At 51.7% G+C, this 27,009-nt stretch overlaps 1 protein-coding gene across 1 annotated transcript in view; it reads right to left on the bottom strand.

Moving 5' to 3' along the window:
• Window positions 1-27,009, bottom strand: part of PAX8 (paired box 8) — a 62,258-nt gene that overhangs the window by 9,252 nt on the left and 25,997 nt on the right. The window contains 8 exon segments of the mRNA XM_042979842.1: window positions 6,837-7,043; window positions 7,510-7,630; window positions 11,726-11,901; window positions 12,162-12,263; window positions 12,266-12,286; window positions 12,602-12,690; window positions 14,031-14,228; window positions 16,677-16,869. Coding sequence (XP_042835776.1) covers window positions 6,837-7,043; window positions 7,510-7,630; window positions 11,726-11,901; window positions 12,162-12,263; window positions 12,266-12,286; window positions 12,602-12,690; window positions 14,031-14,228; window positions 16,677-16,869 — 1,107 coding nt within the window.

Genomic DNA, 27,009 nt, shown 5'->3' with positions numbered 1-27,009 from the left:
GGGAGCACTTGCTATTGCAGTCCTGTATTGTGGCCCATCCTCCAGTGATTTTATTGGTGTGCATCTTATTTACCCATAACAATGTCATGGTTTTGAAGGCAGGGCGGGGGCTATCTCTTCTGGGTCTTTGTTATCCCCCCCAGCGTCCAGCGTAGCAGTGTGTGTAGCTGGCCTAAGTAATACATTAGGGGCCACTGGACTCAGAGCTCACATCCTTTCAGCTCCGCTTTGAGGATCAAGAACGAGGTCCTACAAGGGATGGCAAAGGCCTTTGGGCCACTACCTTTCACTATGCTTTTTTGGACCCGTGGCAGACATCGCTAATCAATCACTGAACTGTTTTCCAATGGGCCAGGGAGGGTGGTTCTTATTCCTCAACGTGGTCTTCCAGGTGGATACAACCTATGAGAATTGTAAAGGACACAAAACCTACAGGCTATCCCTGACCTAGAAAGGAGACACAGGCTGAGAGATATTTGGTGTTAACACCTGAACATGAACCACACATCTGTCAATTCCATTCCTGGAAAAAAACAAACAAACAAAAACCAAAAAACAACCCACTTTCAGCAAAACAGACATCCAGCTCTCTCTTTATAATCTACGGGTAATGCCCTTGTCTTGGTGGCACGTGGAGACAGCCCTAGTGACCTGATTTCCCTGGCTCTACCTCTCCTCTACATCAGAAAGTTTGAACCTTCCCATTCTGGAGGCCCCGTCTGACTCGGTGAGTTTCTTCCACTTCTCTCATGTCCCACAGGCCCAGATCAGACTCTCCCTCACCCAAGGATTCTTGGCAATTCATCCTGCTTTGGCCGCATCTGTCCAGGTAATGACCGCTGTCATTACCACTCAGCGTATTTATTAATAACATCTATTTTACTCTCAAATGCCCCATTTGGAATGATGAGTTATTTGGTCATTCCATTTCTTAGTGATGTTTACAGGGTTTCTCAACTTCAGCACTATTGACATTTGGGGCCAGATGATTTTTGTGTGGGGGTCATCCTCGGCATCGCAGGATGTTCCACAGCATCCCTGGCATCTACTCGTTCGGTACTGGAAGCACTTCCCACCCCACAGGACAACCAAAAATGTCTCCAGATATTGTCATATGTCCCCAGGGGGCAAAATCACCCTGGGGTGAGAAACGCTGTGTTCGGTTATGACCATTTTACCCAAGTGCCTCTGCCTCCTTCACATGGGGGGCTGCTTTTTCTCCCGGGACTCACAGGGACCCCCTGTGAGTCGGTCAACCAACTTACCAGGGCCGTCCCCTCTGCACCACTGCCTGTCCAACTTTTCTGCCTGACATCCCCCCGAGGTCCAACATGCTTTGAACTCTTCAGGGGGTGGCTAGTAATGATGAAAGGGAAGGCACGTCCCATGGAACCCCATGAGTCGTCAGTACTGCAGCGACTAAATCTTACCTCTATTTTTAGAGATTTCCTGAAGACAAGTTGTGCATTCAATAAAGATTTATTGAGAAAGTATGAGGTCCCAGGCACTTTTCCGAATACTGGGGATACAGCAGTGAGTAAGAATGCTAAATTAGCAAGGCCAGCCACTAAAGCAAGATTGGGCATGAGCTGGGATAAGCGTGTGGAGCCAAGTTTAGGGGGTCAACAAACGAGACCAGGCCTTCTGGACTTCTGTCTTTCCTCTGAAGGAAGGATTTAGGAACCAGAGGACCTTGGTCCTTATCCTGCTTCTGCAACTAATTTTCCAAGTGTCCTTAGACCAGCTACCTATGTGCCCAAGCTTGTTTCTTCATGTGCAAAATGGGTGGGGGAGGGAGGAAATAAGAGTACCTTATATACCTTATTACTATTACTATGATGTTATCAGTATAACTCACAGCCAGGGTTTCATGTTATAGGTGGACATCGATTAGTGCAGTGGACACATTCTATAAGTTGTTACGTCATGGGAACCCTTATAGAATAAACCCTATTTGAAATGAGCCATCAGTGTTCATTATTTAAAACTATGTGAATGTTTTCATAAAAATGAACACCATAGGTGCCGGAGCAAACAGGGTGGAATCCACTGGAATTCTATAGGTGGGTTCAGTTCACTTGACCCAAGGTCTGAATAAAGGAGGGATTGGAAACTCAGGTGAGGCAAGGAAATTTTAGTGCATTTAGAAGTAGAGGAAGGACTATGCAGAAAATACACCAAGGTAAAATCTGATCCTTCTTTGAAGAAGGACTGCAATACAATCAGCTATCGGACTCAGCCCCCTCGGCTCTCAGATGAACATTTAGCCAAAGACTGAAGGCTCTGAGAGGAAGGGGTGGCCATGAAGTCTGTGAGGGCAGCAGGTGTACAGGGGGTGGACAGATGCATGAGTAGGAGAGTGATGGAAGAGGGTTGGTGGCTAATTCAGGCCCAATGCCTTTTCTTTCCTTTTCCTGCTTCCTCTTCCCTGAGAGAGAGAAAGAGAGAGAGAGAGAGAGAGAGAGCGCGCTCTAGATCCAAGCCAGGCTGTGGATGAGGGACAAACTAATTTCTCTGAATCACATCTTTCCATCTGTCTCATGAGCTAGGTTAGATTAGAGATAGTAAATTAGGTTCACCTTATCACTTATTTCATTGGTAGGGGCTTCCTGGTACCCTGTGTTGAGAAGGATTCTGAGGCTGCACCTGTGTCTACCATGACTGGGGCTGGAGGTGAGGAGGTAACTCTTGGCTTTTAGGCCTCCTCTTTGCTGGTGCTGGTCTAGGTATTCTCCAGGTCTCCTTTGACCCTGGAGCCCTGTGGTTCCACACTCCCCTTTCTACTGCCCTCGACCCATCCCTTTCCATCACCTGGCCCTACTGTTTCTTGAGCTCCGCAGCTCAGTGGGCAGAGCACGAGGACACATGCTCCCCCGAAGCTGCAATTTAGTCACAATTGCCCCGTAGGACCCCATCCCATGAGAGCTAGCCCCTAGACTGCTCTTAGAAATAAATTCATTAACCTCACTCCCTTATATTCTGAGATTTTAATCTTCATCTCTCCTTGACCACCGAATTTTCTCCCAGGGGAGCAGATGTTTCTGGATCCAGTGCTGGAGTAGACCCCAAAGTCTTCCATGAAACTTGGCCCTCCTGGAAAGCCTAGTAAGACTTTCTACAGGATGGCCCTCATCCAGCCTATGGTACCTTAAACTCCCCTGTCAATCCTTCAAAACTCTGCTTCAGTCCCTTGAATATGTGGTTTCTTCTAAAAAGCCAAGAACCTTGCGACCTTCTCAGAAATGTAACCACAGAAGCCATGAGGTAGATGCACTCCAACATGGCCTAACCATGACCTTTTACTGAATTACTTATTTTTGAAGGGTCTTCATCATTAGTTTCTTTGATTTGTTATTATTTATTTATTTATTTATTTATATTTTGAGAGAGAGTGCGTGCGCATGTGTGCATGCATGAGTGAGGGAGGAGCAGAAGGAGAGAGAGAGAGAGAGAGAGAGAGAGAGGATTGTAAGCAGGCTCCATGCTCAGTGCAAAGCCTAACTCAGGGCTCAATCCCATGACCCTGGGATCATGATCTGAGCTGAAATCAAGAGGAACGCTTTACCAACTGAGCCACCCAGGTGCCCTTAGGTTCTTTGATTTGCAATTCCTCTGCACTCAAATATACTTTCTACATGGCCCTATTTTTCAGAAGGTGATGTAGACACAGGTTGATGTTCACTGGCTGCAAAGTGGGGTTCTATAAAAAAAAACACTAGCACCCCAGAACTATTGGCAAGTGTTCTAAATATTGGTAGCGTCCAGGAGGAATTTAGAGGGTAGAGGTAATTTCAGACAATTTTATTTGCCCACTTTGATGTCTGCCCTCTATTTGACCCCTTTTCAATTCCTTATCTTGTTCTGATAGCAAAGAAAATTTATAGCAATCCAGAAATCTCTTTGGCAGGACTAAATATAATTTTGCACAAAAGAATGGAGGCGGGTAATGGACTCTTTGATGATAAAACCAAACTCAGGGCTCTCTGATCAGCTGAGCTGGAATCAGCCCTGGAACACCCAGGACAAGGATGCCTTTGCTATCACTCTTGCAAATGTGTTGGGACCCAGACTGGGGCATCTGAAGGGAAATGGCAGGAATATTAGGGACAATCCTATTGTTCCCCAAACTCTGATCCTTCTTTTTTAAAAAACTGATTAGGGAGAAGCTGAGACGCAGAGGGACAGTCACCCTGGAGATCGCACTATCAGAGACACTGGGTGAGGAGAGGAAGTGACCCCAGGAGGAGACTGTGAAGCAGCAGGGAGGGTCCTTAGGAAGCCACTCAGAGGAGGTGAGCTGGGAAGGCTCTGGTAGGTGAGGGCCAAGCTGATTCTGGAATGAAAACTCCTCTGGTCCTGCCTCTTTCCTCTTGTCTGCAGTACTACCTCGGCATAATTGAGTCTTGGCTCCCTTCTTTCTTTCAAGTTCACCTCTTCCTCTCTTGGATGGCTTTCTAGCCCCCGCCCCCCTCCGACTCTTGAGATCCTTCCTTCCTTCCAGCCTTCCTTCTCCCTGCATGTCCTCCCAGCCCGCTCACCGTGGCTCGGCCCCATGGTAGGTATTTTAGGTCCATTCTTGACCATAGTCTGCAGGTGGACAGTCTTCGAGGAGCCGCAGGTCAACATCCTGGGCTCCACATGGACACCAGCCATCCTGTACCTTGTGCCCAAGCCACAGGGCTGGCCCGGCTCTGTGAACTGCATCCCTGACTTGCTTCCTGCTCTTGGCAACCTGCCTGGACCCGGTGCCTCCAAGCCTGGGCATTCTTTGACAGAGGAAGAGTCCCTGACTCTGGTGCTGCATCTTCAGCCCTCGGGCTGGGCCCTACAGCCAGCCATTGGCTTCCACAGGGGCCGCACTCTATACCCTGGTGACTGTTGACCGCTTCTTTGCTCCATGGGGTGCATGACCTTCCAGTTCTGCTGCTGGTCTGGAATGTGGGCATGTCCACTAAACTGAGAGCTGACAGAGGTTGGAAGTGGCCCGCTGCTTTGACTGCATATCGACAGGGGGTGCGTGAAGCCCTAACAGGGTGACAGGGAAGGGAGAAAGTTGGGGGCAGGGAGTTTGCCACGGACCACTGTCCAAGACCGCTTCCCAATGCCATGCGTCCACTGCCTTGACCTCTCGAATGGTCCTGCCAGGTACCTGGGCAACTCACGCAGTAACTAAAGAACTACGCCCCATCGTTACATGCTCCATCCACACCTCATCCCCTGCCTGGCTTATCGCAGCCCTCCTGGTTGGGGCCCACCATTCACACGAAGCAGGAGGTCTCACCCAGTGCTTGGGCCTCTCCATCCTGCGGCGGATGTGAGCCCCTTTACTCCCTGGCTCCCCTCTCACCCTCCCATCCCATTTTCTCTGGCTGACATCACTCCACTCAGCTCACAGATTTTTCTCCTTTAATCACTTTGGTCAAAACAAATGACCCATCTCCGCTGACTTCACCCGCTTTTGAAATTTTGAACTCTGAGTCAACATGTGCTCCCGTGCCCCATACCCTGAAACACTGCCTCTCTGCCCACACATTGGGCTTCCTTCATGAACCCTTTACCTCTGTGCCCACCTCTTTCAAGAGGTCCTCCCACACTAGACGTGGGGATGCACAGAGAAAAACATCCCAGGTCCAGCCAGACTGTGCACTTGAGTAAGATGACCTTGTGGTCCCTCTGGGCAGGTAGAGGCCTTGTTCTTCTGGTGTGGTGGTTTTCGAGTCCAGGGGCTTTCAGGGGGGCAGAGTCCCTACTTCAAACAGAGTAGCTCTTCATTTGTCTGATTTGGATACCTGGCTTCTGTAAAAGCTGTCATTTTAACAGCGTGTTTTGAGGCCCAGCAAGGTGAAAAACACTGGTCCAGAAGGGCTAGTCCACTTCTGGCTTCCTCCATGGGTTCTGGTTCAGTGCCTTGGGCCCACATCTAACACAGTCCCATCTCCGTGGAAGCCCTTCGGAGAGCTGAAGGCTATCATGGGTCCCTCCCTGCTCCCCATTCTCGCTCCATCTCAGGTCTTCTCCTGCCCAAGCCAGACACCCTCTTTCAGCTGCTGCCCAGGCCCTGGCTGGTGGGCTGATGTCCTACTTCCAGGGAGACCCACTTCTGCTGAGGTCTGACCCACAGGCCGCATGCAGGCCGAGCCCTCACTCTGCCAGACAACCACACGCTTACGCAGGGGCCCTGGCCAGGCCCAATCCTTCCTGGGCCTCTTTCCCATCAATATAAGGAGAGATTTGCTCTAGATGCCCCTAAGGCACTTCCAGCTTTACTGTTTGGAGGCCAGTGAAGTTCCTGATGGGAGGTCCCCTGCTCCCTCATCTCTCAAGTTTCTCCGAGGGTGACCCTGTTAAGCTGGATACAAGGAGTGCTACACTGTGGAGACCCAACTGGGACGGACCCTCTGTCTTCTTTAGAAATTTGATCCAGAAATCATCTCCAAAAGCCAATGACTTCTTCCCTCCAAAGTTTTCTTCTTTTCCTTCTTTTTTACTTTTCACCCAGACCAAGGGTTCACTGCTTTATACTGCCTAGCTCCTGGCCTTAAGGCCCCCGCTCTTCCACGGGTCTTTGGGGGGAGGTTCTGGAAATGTGCCGCGCACCCCACTTCCTGGCATCCCCAGAGTGCCTGCCCCTCCCACGGCCTGACTTGGCCAGCACCGAGCGCCACATCTTGGCACGTCCAAAAGCTGCGGGTAGATTTAGGGAATAGGGTGACGGTGGACAGGATTGAAGGCCAGAGACGGGGCTGCACCCAAAGAAGGGGACTGGTGGCCGGCCCTGAGGACCTCCCCCTCCCCCACCCGCGATAGCTGCACGGCCCGGGACCTCCCTGTCGTACCTGAGAGGAGGGCCTGGCCCGTGAACTGCCCGTACACGGAGGCAGCATGGGGAAAGGCATTGAAGGGCGGGACCGAGGCACCGGCTGGGACCCCGGAGCCGACTTGCTGCAGATCCAAAAAGGCGGAGCTAGATAAAGAGGAAGGGGTGGAGCTAGAACTGGACACCTCGGGGGTTTCCTGCTTTATGGCGAAGGGTGAATGAGGATCTGCCGGAGGGAGGGAGACAACAAGGAGAGAGGGGTGTGAGATGATGGGGTGGGCACATGCACAGACCCAGCCATGAGATGCGGGAGGGGTGCGGGTGGGGCGCGGGGGCAGGCGGCTCCTCTCTGAGTCTGGGGGTGGCGGGAGGGCTGCACGTGTTCCTCGGGGTGAGTGAGGGCTGGAGAGAAGCTCTGCCTCCCTGCTGTGCCTCTGCTAGCATAGGAGTGTTGTGTGTGCCGCCTCCCCTCCCCTCCCCCGCAGCGGTGGGGGAGCGAGGAGGCACGGAGGGGGGCCTGGGATACGAGGCTAGACCCTCTGGACCCACCTGGAGGCCCAGCCAGCACAGCCCACCTCTCCTCTGCAGGCCCAAGGTCCTAGCACCCTCCTCCTCAGGGCCGGCCGCGTTCTGCCTTCCAGCCCATCTGTGCAGCTGGGGCCACGTGGCCCAGGACATTCCGGGCGTCGTACCTGCCACCACTGGGTAGGTCTGATGAGTCGAGAGGTTGCGCCCCAAGGGTGTATTGGAAGGGGTCAGGGTGGCCTTGCCGTCGTCCAGGGCGCTGTTGAGCAAGGGCAGCGGGTAGAGGCCCTGGGGAACAAAGAGAAGTCAGCGCACAGAGGCCCCTGGCAGGCGGCCTACCTAGAGACCCTGAAGCCTGATCTCCGGGCTTCCTCTCCTGCGGCCCTGGAATTCAAAGCCGGCTGGTCTCCCTCCCTGTCTCCCCACACGGTCTGGACCCACAGAGAGCAGGATGCAGGGCTGGAGCGGTCTGCCTCTGGCCTGGCTCGGAGTGCTTCGCTCCATTCATTAGTTTATTCCTCTCCGGTTAGGAAATGCAGGCACAGGGAAGCCAAGAAGCTCGTCATACTCCCATGTGGGGCAGAGCCAGGACCGAAACCCAAGGGGCCTGGCTCTCGTATGCATGCTCTCAAACGCTGCCCTAAACTGGAAGACACGATGACCGCTTCTGTTTGCAAAGAGGGCACGTTAGAGCTTTGCCAATGCCATCCTGACCCACTGAGCCCCATGGCCCTGTGATGTGGCCAAGCAGTATTTTGTATGTTTTGTACGTGGAGAGCCCGAAGCCCAGAGAGGCAAGTGTCCCCGGTAAGTATGAAACTGGTACCAAACAGAGGGCCCCGGATCCTGCCTCGTGTGCGCTTTCCTTCAATAAAGTGGCAGACAGGACACCCACCAGAACAGGTGGGTGTCTTCTTTCTCTTTTCTACGTCCGAGTAAACATTAACTCGCAGGTTCAGCTGGACGATGATACTTGGGGTCAATTTTGTTTAAAAATCTCTTTATCAAGTACCTGGGGGAGTTTTCTTTGTTAAGGCCTCATTTTAGATGCCATCCGGCCTCCCTGGACATGAGTGGGGTTATGTACGATTAAGGCAAGCATGCATTACCCCTCACCGGGACTCCCTCCCTTGAGGGGACAAGACAGCGCAAACAGGCACACACCCGATCCCCCGGGCAGGTCACACACATCACAAACACACTAGGTGGAGCCGTGTGCATATTAAAATCGAGGAGCGTTCTGCGGTTACATAACAGCTCCACTAAAGGCAATCACTTCCATGGAGCCGTGTTCTCCAAGGGGCCACAGCACTTTCTGGTTGCATGCTGGGCACTTTTGGAAACTGCAGTCAATTCTGAAGGCCACCAGGGCACCATTACCATGTAGCAGCAATTACTGACTGAATGGTGCTTGGTTCCATGCCTTCCGAGGGGAGACTGCTGCAGGGTAGGGTAGAGTTGCCTGGAGCCTGGCTTAATGAAATTGAACAAAATACCCAATTTCTAGAGAGTGTAAGAAAAGTTTAAAATGCCTTATGGATGTGTTGATTTGATAACAAATATCTACTCAAAATCCTATAGCTTTCCAGAATCCAGGCAATTCAGTGAAGGGGAAAAAAAAAATCCCCAAATCTCTAGAGTCAGACATCTTGGTGATGTTGCATTGAATGGCGGCGATATCCCAGTGATGGGATAAACTGGGATGGAGCCTGAATTGGAGTGCAGAGGGGCACAGTGCTTTCGTTTCCTGGGCCAGTTTGAGCCCTGGCTCTGCAATGACCAGCCAAGTAGCTTTAATCTCCTTGACCTCTCTGAGCCTTGATTTTTTTTTTTTTCTCCTACATAACAAGGATAATAGAATCTGATGTACGGATTGAATGAGATTTTATATACATATACTAAATGCTTGGCACAGAATGCCCAATAAATTGCTATCATAGGTATTATTATTTCAGAATTATGTGAAGAGTTGTAAGCTGCCAAATTCTTGCTGTCTGTCCTAATAGTCACATTCTGTTGATCTGCTTTTTATTGCACTTATAAAATAGAGGAAAAATACCTGTTCCTAAGCGTGAAACTGTGCCTGATCGTGAAAGAATAATGAGAAGTAAGGCCACCGTCTTACTTTCCCCTTGTTGATTTTACAGAACCTGAGGTCAGGTGTGAGGACCTGTAAGCCTCTCTCTCTCCCTCTCTCTCTCTCTCTCTCTTTCTCGGCTCCCCAGGCCAGAGGGCCTTCCTGTGCCCAGATGAGAGAACACGGAGTGTCCTTTGATGGCACAGAGTCACCAAGGGTGGGAAAGGCAGGGGCTCAGATGCAAAGAGCCCTCGGGACAGGCTGGATTCTCCCTGCCCCCACCACCAACCCAGGTGAATGAATGAGCGAGCAGAAGACTGGCTGAGGGAGGGAATGAATCACGGGTGGACATGGCTGAGCCTCAGTTTCCTCCTGTACAGGATGAGAGGTTGGAGGAGTTCCATGGTTTTCAAACTCTGTTTTTCCGGTCTTCACATAATAATGGACATAGAAGCACCATATCTAAAACAGGTATCAGTGGGCAAGTCTGAATGAAACCAGGGCTGGCAGGCCTGAGCTCCACAGCTGTTTGCTCCCCCAGGCTCCGTCGACCCTCCCTGGCCCTGGGTTATCTCCACGCAAATGGAAAGACTGGACTCAGTGGTCCCCGAGGTCCCTGCGGCTCGGAGACTCTCTGATAACCATAATTCCCCATGTAGAACATAGGCCGGCTTGGTGTGGGGTCTCGGGGCTTCCTTGTAATCAAGGAATCAGCCAGGTTAATGGAGCCAGGAGATGGCTCTGTGACCCAGAGGGCGCCTGGGGTCTCAGCAGCAGGGTTTCTTTACCAGGATGGCTGCTGTTTGCACACTGGGGTTACGCAGGCTCCTTCCCACAGAGCGGGGTCCCCGTGGGCCCACGGCTGCGGCCCCATTTCCCTCAGGGAGCCATGTGCTGACTCTCCGATGAGCAGCCGCACCCTCTCCCCAGGTCTGCTGATGGCCAGCTTTCTCTGCACCCCCTCGTGGGGTGCAGAGCCCGGCCTGATAAAATCGCTGACGCAGATTGCCGGCCCAGCTGCGGTGCTGGCATGGACCCAGCAGCCCAGACGGTCACTGGCAGTGGTTCAGCTGGTTATTGGCATCGGCGACATTGTCCTGCTCAGACTTTAAAGGCGTAAGGCTTGCCTCATTCCTGGGTCAAACGCTAGCAGGAGCAAAGTGGGATGCGTGGACCCACCCTAAGGGAATTCCTCAGCTGGTTGATCCCGTGGGGGAGGGGGTGGAGGTCACGGCTACTGCGGACAGATACAGATACAGATGAACTGAGGGGCCAGCGGCCCTGGAGTTTCTGTCAGACTTATGGAGTCTCTTTTGGGCTCGTGGGAGACCCGTGACATCTCTGCTACCTTTTCCCGGAAGCTGACCCACTATAAACCATCTCACCTGTCCTGAGCACGAGAAATAAAAAAAACAAACAAAAACAAAAACAAAACAAAAAACTCCCCTGTAACTTGCGATTTATCGTTCCAGATTTCTCAGCTCACTCACCCATACGTCTTCACTGGGTATCTATTCTAAAAGGGGCACAACATTAGGTGCTGGAGATTAAAAAAAAAAAAAAAAAGATGCTTCAAGACGCCGCCCTGCCTTATGAAATCCACTGTCCACACCTCTGTCCACTAGACGGTTCCAGCACAATGTGAGAAGTTACCCGAGGGGCACGTTGGATATGCAGAAGCACAGACGAGGGAGAGACGGAGCATGTCTGAGGGGCAGGGCATACTTCATGGACAAGTGATGCTTGAGCTGAGTCATAATGGCCAAGCAGTACTTTTCCAGGCAGAAAGGTGGGAGGCGAGGTGCTGTGCGGGGAGGGCGTGCACTGTGCCAGTGCAGAGAGGTGTGAACGAGAGCGATGTGCTCGGGAGCGTGAGTAATGCAGGGTCGTAGGGTGTGCGGGTGTGAGTGGCCAGAGGTAGGCTGCAGGTGCTGGCTGAGGTCATGGCGTAGGGCTTGGAGGAGCTGCTTTGGAGCTGTAGGACCCGACCCTTGCGGTCTGGGAAAGCCACGGGGCAACGGAGGGATGGTTGTGTTGCTCTTCCCGAAAAGGCAGAGCTCAGAGGCTATAGGTGAGGAGAGACAAGAGTGCTGGGGGCAGGGGTGGGGGGAGGGGAGGAGATGCCAGCATCTGGGAAAATAAAGTCTGTGAGGCTTGGAGCTGCATGAAGCATGCGCCCTGAGCCCGTCGGAGCAAGTTCTAGTTGCTCTGGCGGCTGGACTGCAGGCTGACTGGGAGTCTTTGAGAGACGGCGCTTTGCTGCGGCCCCTGCCCGCTGCCGCTCACCTGCTCACCCGGCTGCTCACCTGCTCGCCTTTGGTGTGGCTGGGGGAGGCATAGGCCTCCGGGTAGTGCTGCCGCTCGAATGGGCACTCGAGCGGCTCAAGGTGGTGCTGGCTGAAGGCGTCCGTGCGAAGGTGCTTGCGGGGCCCGCTGCTGCTGCTCTGGGAGTCGATGCTCAGCCGGCAGCTGTCCTGGTCACCTGGCATCCCCAGGCAGGGAGAGAGCTTTCAGGGGACCCATCTACCACACCCCAGGCCAGAGTGGAAGGGCAGACTCGGGCTGCAGAGGGATGGGAAGGACCTGGCTCCGGGCTGCGGGACTGTGGCCAGCTTGGGGGGTGGGCCACGTGCTGTAGGCGGGAGTTGCAAAGTCTGGGGCCACCGGTCCCCGTGGAGCCTGAGCAGACTGCCCTCCTGCACCCCCCACCCCCGACCTGCCCTCTGGCTCCCCAACACTCACTGTCGTCCATTTTCCTCTTGCTGTCGCTGCCAGGCTGAGCAATCCCCAGGAGCCCGTTGATGGAGTAGGTGGAGCCCAGAGAGTCTGACTGGGGTGACTCTGGGGCGTTACAGCTGAGCTGGGGACTGCAGTGGGGGGGAGAGGGAGAGGGTCAGCACATGCGGGTGACACCCCTGGGAGCCCCCGCTGCCACCATGGGGGACACAGGGAGCCCATGGGAGTGGGGGTTCTTGGATCAAGGCTGCCAGAAATGTTTCCACCCCTAAGTATGTCAGTGCATCTTCCCCGGGACCCAGCAACGCTTTGTCAGTGGAAGGGCTCAGTCCGCACAGGCGGGTGTGTGTGTGTGTGTGTGTGTGTGTGTGTGTGTGTGTGTGTGACTGTTTTTGCTGATGGGTATGGGCGTGCGAGGCTGAGTGTGCCTGCAGGTCAGCACTCACTCAGCGTGTGTCCCGGGCTCAGGGACTTGGTGGCCACGCAGCTGTCCATGGGGAGGTTGAATGGTTGCTGCACTTTGGTCCGGATGATCCTGTAAGGAAGACAAGAAAGGCTATTAGAGAGAAGAGGAGGAAACAGGACTCACGCTGCCCTGGATCTGTGCCTTTTTGGGAGCCCACCTGGGTATCTTAAAGGCACCTCGATTACAACCTGCTACAATCAAATGCATGGCCTTACTCCTCACACCTGGTCCTTCCCAGTTTTCCCGTTTCATGATCAGTTCCATTGGTCACTCAAGGCAGAGATACAGGCGGAGTTCACGTCTGCCTCCTTCCCTCTTCTCTCAAGCCCATCATGAGCTTCAGTGGGTTTGACCTTGTAAACCTCTCTGCTGTTGACCCCTCTCTGCATCTCACTGTCAGCAACTTAGTGCATGCCACTACCAAGTCTCTCCCTCCAGGATCGCTCCCTGGCCTGCCCCTATCTGCTCTTGACCCCTTTCTACTCGATTCTCCCGATTGTAGCTAGAGTGGACTTTTTGAGATGCTGGTCAGCCTCCTGCTTAAAGTCTGCCAAGTTTCTTATAGGTCACAGGTAAGAATATGTGACATGGCCACCCGCCTCTAAAGGGCAGTCTTTGCTGACCTTTCCACCTCAGCCTACCCCATATTCCCCATCTATCTGCTGGCTTTCTTTCGGCTTCTTGTCTAAGATCTATGAGCCACAGGTCCTTTGCATGTGCTGCCTCAAGGCTCCTTTGGCTCCCCTTTTCACTTATTTAACTCTTATTCATCGTTCTTACTCAGGGACATCTTTTCATACCTTCCTAAACCAAGTCGCTTTATGCTAGCTCACATACCCGCATGTTTCTCTCCTTAGGAGGACTTACAGTTGCTCTCATACAATTGTTTGTGTGGGCACTTGATTAGTACGTGATTAGTGTCTGTCTTCCCCCTAGACTGTAAGCTCCACAAGGACAAGGATTGTGTGTTTCCAGGGCCTAGCACATAAATCGAGTGAATCACACATACATGAATGAGCGAGTGAGGAACTGATTGACTGAGGTAGTGAGTGAATAATTGAATGACGAAACAATGGGGTGAATGCTTGAATGAGGGCCGGGTTAGGGGTCATGTGGCCCGAGAAAGGATCAATTCAAGATTCTTTCATTGACCAAAAAAGGATGTAGCGTGTGAGGAAGGAAACTGTGGAAAGTACAACCCAGGGTGGGGTGGGGTGGGGGCAGAAATGTCTCCTAGCAGTGGGGAGGTGTGATATCTGCCCGGAGCCTGGGGTGCTTCCTGCTTAATTCTTCAGCAGTAGGCCCCTCCTCAGGCTCCCCTCTAGCCAAGCCAGGCCCTTCTTCGGGTCTCTGTCATGATTCCCCCAAAGCCCAGGTGCCTTGGCCCCCGGCTGCTGTGTCCCTCTTACCTATTGATGGAGCTGACACTGGGCACAGTGTCATTGTCACAGACCCCCTCAGCCAGGAGCCGGTCTCGGATCTCCCAAGCAAACATGGTAGGGTTCTGACGCTTGTAGTCTCCAATCTTCTCCACCACCTTGGGGGTGGCCACCTTGGGCTTGGAGCCTCCTATCACTCCAGGCCGGATGCTGCCAGTCTCGTAGTACCTACTCCAATAGAGAACCCCAAAGAATTACCCAATAAGCAGGTGGGGTCTTCCGGCCGGGACTTAGCCAGAGACTCTCATTCCTCTCCAAAGCTTCTGGGGAGGGGTTTGGGGGCTAAAACGCACCCCCCCCCGGGCTGGCCTCAAACACTTGATGTTCCTGGCACTATCTGTTTCCCTTGCATGGGTAGGTTTATGCTGCTGCCGAACTCTGCTAAAGACCTCACCCTGGACACCTGGCTTCTCTCTCTTTCCCTCAGGCCAGTGTCTTGTGTCTGAGCTCCTGCAAGAGCCACCTGTGGAGAACAAAAGATTTCCCTTCTTAGAAAGGAAATTGTGATGCACATGCTGCGTGTGTACAAGTTCACAGTGGTGGGTTTCTCTATCCGGCTTTTCTTTCTTTCTTTTTAATGTTTTTATTTATTTTTGAGAGGGAGAAAGAGAGACGGAGCACAAGTGGGGGTGGGGGCAGAGAGAGAGGGAGACACAGAGCAGGGCGCTGTGAGCTGTCAGCACAGAGCCCGATGCGGGGCTTGAACTCACGAGCCATGAGATCATGACCTGAGCTGAAGGCAGACGCTCAACAGACTGACCCACCCAGGTGCCCCTCTATCCAGCTTTTCTTAGTTAAAGCATGACTCGCTATTCTTGGCCATCCCAGCTTTACCCTCCCCAGGAAGCCAGCTTGGATCATTGGGCCCTCTGCCTCGGTCTGGCTGGTTCACCTTTGCTCCCCTCCCTTCCCCCCTGGCTGGCCACTGGTTTTCTACCAGGTTGCATGGTTCAGGTTGAAGCTGCTTCTCATGGACTCTGGAATGCCAGCCTGTCCTGGATCCCTGGCTACGTCCAGCCCCATAAGCCAAGCTCACTCTCCCAGGCTGTCCACTTCTCCTCTCCTCTGAGCAACCAACTAGCTGCTTTGGTGGATCAGAGACTTAGGTCAGGATAGCTTTGCCCTCCTTGTTGTGAAAACTCTGTGGTCTCTTCTACAATGAAATAAAATCTGGTTCTTTAAAACTCTGCTTGCCTGTCACAGCCTTCCAGGGCTCATCTCTCTGGGGCACCCCAGCCCACCCTGGGAAGCCCTCTCCTGACCCTAGCCACAGAGCACATGTTACTCTGACACCTTCGGTAGGAAGCCAGGGCTCTCCACAGTTCAGTTACAGTTCAGGGCTCTTTGCCTCTTTAAACCAGAATTCCACTTGAATCCGTTAAAAAAAAAAAATTTTTTTTAATGTTTCTTCATTTTTGAAAGACAGAGAGAGACAGAGCACAAGCAGGGATGGGGCGGAGAGAGAGGGGGACACAGAACCTGAAGCAGGCTCCAGGCTCTGAGCTGTCAGCACGGAGCCCAATGCAGGGCTCGAACTCATGAACTACAAGATCATGACCTGAGCCGAAGTCAGACACTTAACTGACAGAGTCACTCAGGTGACCTTCTTCTTGAACCCACTTATCAGTTGGGTGAGGGAGACAGGTACATTGAACTGATGCAAAGCCCCAAGTCCCCCAGTGCAGGGGCATTTTGGGAGTGGCTCTCCAGACTGTGCTATGTCAATCCAGAAGCAGGGCTTTGCTGCTCCTGGTTCCACCTGAACCTTTGGGTCATTGGTCCTCAATTCTGGCTGCAGAAAGTTGGAATCACTTGATGGAGCCTTAACACTGTACAAAAACTTGGGCTCATTCTCCTAAAGTTCTGCTTTAATTGGTGTGGGCTGGGGCCAAGACATATATATATATATATATATATATATATATATATATTTTTTTTTTTTTTTAATTACTTTTCCCCAGGTGACTCTAACGTGCAGCTGGGGCTGTGAGCCACTGCTCTGTGGTTAGTGTTCATACGTGTTACCTGGTCATCTCATAAAAATCACAGCACCCAGGACTGGCTTCCAGAGTGGATGCTGTGATTTATATGTAGGTCTGGACCAGGCCTTAGGAGCTGCCTCTCATCAGGACCCCCTGATGCTTCTGCTGCCGATGCTCTGGGAGTTACCAGTTTGAGAAGCACACTCAGGCATCCCTCATGCAGGGCTTAGGCCGCAGGAGCCACCTCTGATCATGTGCCCCTCCCTGGTGGCTCCATTTCCTTTGGTCTCGGCGGTTGGCGGGGGTGGGGGTGGGGTGCTTTGGGGAAGATGCTCCTGCTTTAGGAGTAGAGAAGCCTATAAAAATAAGACATGAGACAAAGGAGAAAAGTGGGAGGGGAAAAAAAAGGAAGGAGAAGTGGACAAAGAAGAAGAAAGGGCAGGAAAATAACAGAAGAAGAGCAGTGCATAAGGGGGAGGTCCAGAAGTGCCATCACACTGTTCAGGTCCTGGGGACCAAGGTTGGACATCGGGAATGGACCCGAGTCCCCTGGGGGAAGGGAGGGTGGCTGCGAGGTGGGCTGCAGAAGGCAAGCCCTGCAGGGACGGTGGCGTGTGGTGAATTTTGTGCTTACCTGCCAAGGATCTTGCTGACACAGCCATGGCTGACTCGGAGCTGGCGGGAGATGTCGCAGGGCCTCACGCCCTGGTGGGCCAGGTCCACGATGCGCTGACGCACCACTTCAGGCAGGGGTCTGCCGTTCACAAAGGCCCCTCCTAGCTGATTCAGCCCTCCGTGGCCTAAGAAGACAGTAGTCCCAGGAACAGCTGTCAGGGGCCAGGCAGGGCGGGTGGGTGGGAATTAACCCGGGCGTGGGTGCTTGTGTGCATGAGAGACCGTGCACGTGAACTCTAACCATCGTGCCCTCTGGTTCTCCTGATGCAATGCCCCCGGTTTCCCATTGCAGAGGGAGGCCAGCTGCCATTGGGGGGCGGTGTATGATGCCACAGAGGGGCACGCTGCAGTCTGGGCACCTCTTGGACCTGCACAGGCTCCTCTGAGACCCTCAGCCCTCCTCTCTGAATGCCAACCCCACCACCTTCTTCCCTCCCTCTGAAAGGGGTTGGAGATGCAGAGTCTTCCTACTCTGACACCGAGCTGTGTGATGTTGGAGCAGGTCCCCTCTCCTCTCTGGCTCCCCGTTCCTTATCTATCAGATGAGGGCATTCAGTGGTCTTTACATTTGTCAGAGCCAGATTTTGTAAGCACAATTGCACTGAGAAACACAAACACAAATGAACCGAAGCAGAGCTTCTCTGCTTGAGCCGGGGCAGAGCGGGCCCAGGCCCTGTGTGTGGGCTCCTGGCCCGAGTGAGTGACCCCGTGGTTTCTTCTTTATGGGCCAGAGGACTAACAGGACTGGCAGAGAACTCCCTGCCATCCATTCCCGGGGGCCCAGGACTATGTCAGGCTGCAGGCAGTTGTGCAGAACGTGGACAAGCCGTGGACGCGTGTGCATGTTCCTTAGCTGCCTTCCCGACTTGCCCTCTGCCCTCTGGCCCCAGCCTGTGTTTCATTCTGAGCCCTTCTACCTGTTCCAATGTATTTATTGAGTGCCTACTATGTGCCAGACCCTGCAGATGCCCAGGTGAATAAGACAGATGTGATCTCTGTTCTTGTCTCACGGGGTTTACTAAAGTGAGGGCCCAGACCAACAAATAGCCAATTACCAGACCATGTGACCACTGCTGGGATGGGGCCCAAGTAGGGAGTTATGGGAACCAGTGAAGGGGACCAAGCCTAGGCTTAGGGGACCATAGAAGGGTTCCTGGGGAAGTCTGAACTTTGACTGAACATAAAGAGGTGTTAGCCAAGTGAAGGAGTGAAGGGAGAAAACTGTTCCAGGCAGTGGGAACAGCATGTGCAAAGGCTTAGAGGTAAGAAAGTGCTTGTCTATTAGACTTACCAACCTTCTCAACTCTCTAAAATCCCTAGACCAGCTTGGACTAATTCCAGGGCTGAAATATCCCTTTTGCTGATGAAGATACTGGGGCTTGGAGAGTTTTAGTGACCTGATTTATGACTTAGGTGACTCAGCCCGTTTGAGGAGCAACCAGCCTCTAGCTAAAGATTAAGGCTCCCATCAGTCCTTCTTGGGCTGAGTCCTGCACTTGCATTGAGTCCAGGACCGACCGTGGAAGCTTGGCACTGCCCCTGCGGGCCTGCACTGAAGGTGCCATGGTCTGGGCATGAAGGAGATCTTTCCACACCGGGGCATGATTTGGTGATCTGGCTGGGATGGTGGAGCTTGAGGGGTGGGCGTCAGGGGGAGCGAGCAGACAAGGAGGAAGAGCCAGTGCCAAGCCTTCTGTGTGAGCCCGTTAAGGACTATTTATGGCCAAGGGTGGGAAGCGCCTCTCAGAGCACACAGTGCCCATTATCGCCCACTGACTTAGCACATTCAGAACTGCCTTGCAATGTCCCCTCAGGGGCCCAAGCTGGCTTCAGCAAAATAGTCAATTTCTCTTAAAAGAAAAAAAAAAAGAGGCTATAAGCCTCTGGCCTGGGCAATAAGTCAGGAGGAAAAAGCCTGCTGGCCAAATACCCAGCAGGAGGGACACAGTGATCCATCTCCCTGGTGGAGGCAACTGGGTGAGCTGGAGCACAATTTCCACCTGTGCTCTGCTAGGCAGCTTGTCCCAGCGAGTGCTTTGCCACCAGGGCTGGGAGGACATCCCAGATGACCCTCTCCTGAGCCTTCTCATGGCTACAGGCCATTCTTGGAGAATGGCTTAGCCACTTGATCCTCATTCGTCCATCCTTATGGTCTTTTGGCTCGTTTGGGTCCAGACACTGAACACAAGGGGGCGCCAGACAGCCACCCAAACGCAGACAAGACCGTGAACTGTCCAGCTTTGTCCCCATTTTCCTCCTTCGATCTGCCACGTCATCTACCAAGGTTCAGGTGTTTGGGGGTGGGGGCTAGAGCCTCTATATCTGGAAGCAAGTTTTCCTGCAGGTGGAGTTCTTCACCCCTAGAAAGGTAGAAGTTGAAAAAACCAAGCGCCATTTTGGGGGTGACCTGAATTGGATATGGTGCCTTAAAAAAATATCAACCCTATCTGTTTCTCTGTTGAAGCTGTATGGGCTATTGTCCTAAATCTTCCTGAAGGGCTGATCAGGATTCTTAGAGACCTAAGCCCTCAGGAACCTTCCCGAAGGCTTATTTATTGGATCATCCAGCATCAGTGTGAAATGGAAGTTGTTCTCATACCTCTGGCCCCTAAACTATAAATGCTCTGGTGCTTTATTTTATTTTAGTGGCTTCTGAGTGACTTTGTGTTGCTGTACAAGGAGCTCTGGGCCAGAGTCTTGCATCGACTCTGTCTGTTTTTACTTTTATCATTTGAGAAAGTTGGTAGGTTTTTTTTTTTTTTCCAGCCCTACTGTTCTCATCCATTGAATGAAACTTTTTCCTGTGTCTAATGTTATGTCTCAAGCTTGGACCTAGGACTGGGGCAGTGGTTCACACACTTAAGCTTGCATCAGAATCACTTCGGGAACTTTTAAAAACACAGGCTGATGAGCCCAGTGCCCTGAGTTTCTGAAGCAACAGGTCGAGGATGGAACCATGAATTTGTTTCTACGAAGTTCCCAGATGCTGCCGATACTGCTTGTCTGGGACCACACGTTGCAAACCACTGGTTTAGGCTGGACAATGGCAGGGAAAGAAAACTGAGAGGAACTAAATATTTGTACATCTACCACCTCAGCCCTACCTTCTAAGAATAATAATTCATATTATTTGTATGTTAAAATTTTCATTTCTTTTTATCTCAACGCGTACGTATGAAGTGCCTACCACGGCTCAGGTACAGAGCACTGAGGATGCCATCTTGAATAGGACAGGAAACCGGGCCCTCAAGGAACTTACAATCTTTGGGGGATGCAGTCACATAAATTGGGAATCACGATGGTGAGGGAGAAGTTTCTTGAAAAAGGTAAGTTCAGGTGTTAGGGGAGCCCATAAGTGGTCAGATGGAAGTTGCAGGGAGGAATGACCAGGAGGTAACCAGGTGAAGAAGTATCCACAGGAAAATACATCCATGCACAAGGTCTTGGTGCTCTCAAGGCACTGGAAGACATTTACTGTGGTGTAGGACAGGCAGGTAGCAGGCAGGTAACAGAAGATGGAGATGGCCCGTATGGTTTGAGGCATTGAGCTGAGTCCCCATAATGGAAGGACTTTTGTCCTTCCTATGTCCGGTGTGGGGGAGTGGAGTCCTTTGGGTGAGTCACCACCAAATGCCCAGAGGTGGGTGCAGCCTTCCTTCCTGCACCGGGATGGGCTGGGCCGCCCACCGTGCTGACCGCCTTTCCATGCAGCTGTGGATGAGGTGGGCTTTGAGGCCGGAAGCCGGGAATGAGTGGGAGCTCCTGGTTGGACTAGTGGGAAGGTGTGAACCCGAAAGAGGTTGGAAGCTTCCTAAGCAAAGGCCCTTTGCATGGTCTGGAGCATCATGGGTGGGTATGGTAGAGGAAGACAAGACTGCTTGGCCGGACACAAGCAGGTTCTGAGTGCGGAGGCCCTCAGACAAGGGGATGCCGACTTTCCCAGGGCCACAGAAGGAAACTGAGGGGTTTCGACACTGAGGGGTTTTGATCCTTGCAAAACCCCAGATGAAGCCTGCTGTCCGGAAGTGTTTACTATGGAAAAGTGCCATTCAGGAAGGCATTAGGATTTTCTTTGGTAATTTCTTCACTCCGTATAGAGCTCCAAGGAACAGGAATGGTAGGAGGAAAAGACAGACGCTCATCGCTTAAAATTCTTGTTACGTGTACCAATCCCAAACCTTTAAGACACATGGAGAATTTTCCTGGGCCCATAGTCCTTTATACAAGTCTCTGTCATGTCACTGAGGGCACTGATAAGTCTCTTTATTTATATTCCAAAGGGCCCTCCTCAAGGGCAGGACCTTTGCTGTCTTTCTCTACCTGGCACCTGTCATAAAAGTCGAATTAATGCTTCAGCATATACATGAGACAGAAAAATGCTTTTCAAACGTGTGGGGCTGTTGTGATGGTCACATCGCACTGACTCTCCACTGTGGGATCTCTAAGTGGCAGACTCCAATACTCTCCTCTTTCTTTCTGCCTCATTCCTCATGCCTCTGCCCAGTCCCAGAGTGACACTGGTGCAATGTGTTGTTCTGGGAGAATTTCCATGTAACTCCCTGGGGATTTTTGCTTTATCTCCAAAGGGTGTCGAGGTGGAAGTTTGACCCTTGGTAGGACTATAGCGGGAGGGGCTTGTGGTCACCCACTGCAGCCTCCCAGCTGCTCCCCTTGGCCTGGTGGCTTTCTGGAATAAAGGCCAGGGCCTCAAACCATTCCTAAAGGAAGTGTTCCAGGACCACAGAAACCTAGTGTTCCAACCTCTTGTTCCATCTTGCACCCCAAGTCTGCATGTCGGATTGCACTGGCATCCATGGTTATGGGTTCCCTGGGCACATTAGGACTTAGACTAGCACAATAGGGGTGGGCATGCCGAGAGACAGCCTTCCGCATCTGGCTTTAGCCCCGTCTTGCTGCGTGGCCTTGGTGTCTGTGCCTTGCACTTCTCTCCCCAAGGCTGACTGACTGGGGCAGAGACAGTAGCTAGGCAAAGCTATTGTCTCTACTTCTCATTCACTTCGCATCGATGCCTCGCCCTTCTACCAGTTCTGGAACCCTACTCCATAAATTAGCCTCACATTTCTTTTTTTTTTTTTTTCAAGTTTATTTATTTTGAGAGACGGGGGGGAGGGGCAGAGAGAGAGGGAGAGAGAGAATCCCAAGCAGGCTCCGCACTGTCAGCACAGAGCCCGATGTGGGACTCGAACTCGCAAACCACGAGATCATGACCTGAGCCGAAATCGAGTTGGATGGTTAACCGACTGAGCCACCCAGGCTCCCCTCCTAACTTTTCTTTTGTGTTACTTACCTCTCCCTTTCTACTAGGTCTTTCCCTGGACCTACAAACTCAAGTACATTCTTCTATGCCGCTTCCCCAACCCCTCCCCGTCCCTGCAATATTCCCCCGTTGACTATGAAATGTTTTCTGATGATTGTTTTCAACCAGACTTCTCGAGAAGTAGTCATGCTTGCTGTTCTTATTTCTTTCATCTCCTTCCTTGCTATTCGGTGGTCAACTCACTGTGTGCCTCCAGCTTAGCGTGTGCTCAAACTCGGTACTGGATGGATGGCGGGTGGTTCCGTGCTAGGTTCTCCTCCTTAAAGAAGTTTCTATGACAATGCTGTCTCCTGGTTTCTTATACCTTCAGAGCTGCTTTTGTTTCTCTTTACTGGGCTCTCTTCTCTCATTTGTTCTATTATATATGTATATATATATATTTTTTTTTTCAGGCTTTTCTCAAACCCCAGTGCTGCACCCACTTTACACCATCATCCTTGGTGATCACACACCCACTCTCATTGTACCTATGTACTGATGGCCCCATGGGCACCCCTGGGATCTCCAGCCCAGAACTTTCCCCTTCCTTTTATATCCAGTTTCCTACTGGAAATCTCCTGTTGGGTGATAAAGAGCCTCCTCTCCAGTGTTGTCTTGGTCAGTAAAAGCACCAGCTGCCATGCAAGCACAGAGCCTGCCTTTGGCTTCATCTCCCACCACCCTCAACCACAATGTGCACTGTGCCCTCCCTCATTGGCTTCAGCGTGACCTTAGAGCTACCAGTGCGTCCTTCTGCCTTGGGGCTTTTGCACACACGGTTCCCTCTGCCTGAACTCGTCTTCCCCTCTTATCTGGTTAACTCCTGCCCATCCTGTATAGGTTAGCACAAAGTCACTTCATCCAGGTGGCTTTGCTTTACCCTGCAGAGTAGGTTAGGGCCTGTGGTTAGACACCATCCATGACATCGTTTATCTTTCTTGCAATGCAGTCATTCAAATTTTAATTTCACATTCATTTGCATGATTATATACAGGAGTAGTGACTGTCTTCTCCCACCAGATCGAAAGCTCCATGAGGGCAGGACCGTGTCTGTTTTGTTCATTATTAAATTGTATTAGGTGTTCAATTAATATGTGCCACATGAAAGAACGAATGGTCTTTAGTTTCTTCCCTTCTGCTCATAGGGAGGACTCACTCAGCCATGACATTTTTACCTCTTAAATATTTACCTAACCAGTACCTTCTTAGCCATCCCCAGTGTTCACACATCCAAATATTCATTTATCCATTCAACGTGTATTCATTGACTACCTACCACATGCCAGGCACTTTACTGGGACTGATCATATCGAATTGATGCCTGATCTCATGGAGCCCCTAGTCTAGAAATAGGTAGATATTTAAAAAGTAAACGCATAAATAAATGGATAATTCTTGCTAGGATAGTGCTAAGAAGGACACAATAGGGTGCAGTATTAAAGAATAAGGGGGTGGAGGGTGAGACATAGAATTAGTTCCAGGCGACCAAAGACAATCTCTCTAAGTGATGTATAATCTGAGACAAAGGTAGGGGTTAACCAGTCCCCTGGACTCACTGGTCTTTGCTCTCAGTGTGCACACATGGCCTTTTGTGGGGAGCAACCCATCTAAAACCCGAGTCTGACCGTGTGCCCCCCGGTATTGAAGAAACCCGCTGGGGTGTGGTCCCATCTCCTATGGGTGACGTCTAAGCTACTAAATCTGGAGGACAAGGTCCATGTGAGCTGACTCTGGCTCACCTCTCCTCTCCAGCCTCGATTCCTACCTGCCTGAGCCTTATTTCTGATGACCCAGCAGTGCGGAATTGAGTGCTGTTCTTTCATAGCATCCAAATCCTCCCCTGTGTCCTTGTTTGTGCTGTCTTCCATGCCTGGAGTGGCCTTTCCTAACCGTCTCCTGATTGATTTGTACGCATACCTTGAGTCACTTCAGGAAGCTACCTCCTCCAGGAAGTCTCCCTGCCTTTCCTGCCTGTTGTCTCTGGTCCTTCCTTTTAAACATGCCAGGGCATAGTCTGTACCACTACACGTGGCAGAATATGCATCTATTTATACTGGCTGTGTCCTGCTACATAGACTGTGCCCCATGAGGGATGATTTTTTTATATCTCTGAAGCACTGATATCTAGTATAAGGCTTGGTGCACGGTAGGCACTCAATAAATGCTGGCTAATTATTGGAAGAAAGGAAGGAAAGAGGGAGGGAAGGAAGAAACAAAGGAAAGAGAGGGAAGAAGGAGGGAAGGAAGGAAAGAAAGAAGGAGGGGAGAGAGAGATGAAAGGAAAGAGGGTGGAAGGGAGGAAGGGAAGGAAGGAAGGAAGGGAGGGAAGGACAGAGGGACAGAGGGACAGGAAGGAAAGTAAACAGGCCCCAAACAAGCTTAGTGAAGCCCACACATTCTTTGCGCTAAGCAGAATTCTGTCTTGCAAAGTCATATTCTCTCAGACACGAGCTATTTTAAAAGGGGTCCAGATATCACAGTCCAGAAAAGAGAAATTTGCCCTCCTGTAGGAGCCATGGGATGAACACAGAGGCCTTCCTTTACATCAAGCCTTTGACGTCAGCATGAAATGTGTGGGCACTTGTCATGGCTCACTTACAGCCTATTTGGTCTGCAGGGGCTCCCTGTCACTCCCATGGGAGACTGTCACCAAGGCAGGCCTGCAGGCTTCAAGGTGAGAAGCCTTTTCCTTCTAACCCTGGCCTTGGAGGGCCTATGGAGAAAGATGCAGGGACACCTACACAGAGTGACCCTCACGGGGTTTACGGCTCTGGTGGGGAGACTTCAGTGCCCACCGAGGGAAGGAGCCACAAGAGAGAGAGCTCGGGCTAGGGATGACCGCTGTGTCGTGTCAACAGCTACCCCTCCTGGGACCTGGACACCCCAGAGTCAGAGGCACACTTGAGGAGAAGTTTCTGGCTCAGCGCTGCTGGGCAGTGACGCCCTTTTACGTCTAACAGGATCCAGTTGTTAAAAAAGAAACTGCTGTCCCAGGTCTCAGTGCCAAGAAGCTCAGCACTGTGCTCTGTGTTCAAGGCCAAGGACACCACCAAGCCAGTCCTGGAATCCTGTTTCCTCAGACCTCTCAGACATTAAGTAGCATTATCAGTCAGTGTCTAGTCAGAAGACCTGTCCTTAGGTATTTCCGCAGAGATGCTTCAATGTAGGAGCTTGCTTATCTGGCTGCTGGAGGGCTGTAAACAGAGCACAAAGAAACACTGAGGTAACCCTGAGGTGGTAACTACAGGAAGGACCCACTGCTCCTAGGGGAAAGAAAGGGAAGAAGCCTATTCTGGCCTGGTCATTATCTTGCTCTTGGAAGTTTCTGGAATGCCCTAAGGGACAGGCAATAATCCCAGCTCCGGCTTCCCTGCTCCTGGAGCCCCTGCTGAGACGGTTATTCATAGATTCTTGGGCTTGTCCATGTTGATTTATTCTCCTGGTCCATTGGGCTCTGTCCCTCTTGTGCCTCTGTGCACTTTAACGAAGCCCAAGAGGTCTCCAGGTTGGGAGGCCATGAGGACAAGCTCCAGCTCCCAGCTTCTCTCATCCCTTCATTCTGGTAAATTTGAGGGTCCCCGCAGGCCCTTAGGAACAATAGGATAAGAAGTTTGGCTCCCTTAGAAGCTCTGCCTTAGATCAGCCCAGAGGGTGGGAGGGTTTAGCACTATTCTTTCCTCCTCAACAGGGAGAGAGGGCTGGGAGGGGCAGAGGGAGGGAGACAAAGGGTGGGGAAAGAGGTCTCCCCTGGATTAGTCTCCAGCTGGGAAAGAGACAAATTTGGTATCTTGCCAGTGTTGGACTTAAAGAAGAGGAAAGAGGGGAAGGAGGAAGGAAGCAAGGGCTATTTTCAGGATTCAACCTCCTTCCCCCATTAGTTAATGCTTAGGAATAATACTAAGAGCCCATCTACAGGAGGTACTTACTCTAAGTGCATCTTTTCATTAGTTCCCATGACAACCCTTTGAGGTAGGTAGCACACTGTCCCCATTCTACAGATGAGGAGATGAGGAGCAGAGGCCCTGTGGAACTTGCCCAAGGCTGCATCATTACAAAGGGGCAGAACTGAGACTTGGGCATAGGGCCTCCAGGTGCCGCCCGGCCCATCCACCCCCAGCCCCACCCCTGGCAGCACGGGGTGGTTCCAGAACAGTCAGCCCCTTCTCTAAGAGCCACAGTGTCTTCACATCACCTACCAAACAGGGGTACGTTCCAAAACCCACTTCAGGATCCTCCTCAGGTTTTCATTTTGTTGAGGCCCTAATCTTTCCTTTTTTATAATTTTCTTTAGTCATAAATTTGGTTCTTTTTAAAAAAAATTTTTTTTAAAGTTTATTTATTTATTTTGAGAGAGACAGGGACAGCATGAGTGGGGGAGGCGAAGAGAGAGAGGAGAGAGAGAGGGAGAATCCCAAGCAGGTTCCACACTGCCAGTACGGAGCCCCACGCGGGGCTTGAACCCATGAAACCATGAGATCGTGACCTGAGCCGAAACCAAGAGTTGGATGTTTAACCGACTGAGCCACCCAGGCGCTCCTAACCTAATTCAGTTCTATTTCCCCGTACCCTTCGTGTTAATCCTGCACTCTATTTCCATGCTTCGCCACTGCCTTTGTGCCCAGTCTTTCCTGCTCTGGGTTTGATCCTTCTGCCCTCTCTTTTGATTGCCTTCCTTTCCTTTATTTCCAGCCCTTGCCGACTGCCCCTGCGCCTCCCATTCTCGTTTCCTCCCAGCCCTTTCCCTGCCCCAGTCCCTTGGTCCCGTCAAAGATGACAGAGCCCTCCCACCACCTCTCCCCTGCCCATTCACCCTGAGTGTTCCCTTCTTTCTGCCTCTGCGCTCCTTTGGCCGACCCCCTCCCTGCATCATCTTTATTGCCTGCATGACTGCTCAGGTTCTTTATCCCATCTTCCCCTCAAAGGCATTCGCAGCTCGGCTGTTATTCTTGTATTAGCATTGAACCCATTAAAGCTA

The sequence above is a fragment of the Panthera tigris genome, chromosome A3 (genome assembly GCF_018350195.1).
Source record: "Panthera tigris isolate Pti1 chromosome A3, P.tigris_Pti1_mat1.1, whole genome shotgun sequence".
NCBI lineage: Eukaryota > Metazoa > Chordata > Mammalia > Carnivora > Felidae > Panthera > Panthera tigris.
The sequence above is the reverse complement of the archived record's forward strand: the minus strand, read 5'-3'. Positions and strand labels throughout refer to the sequence as shown.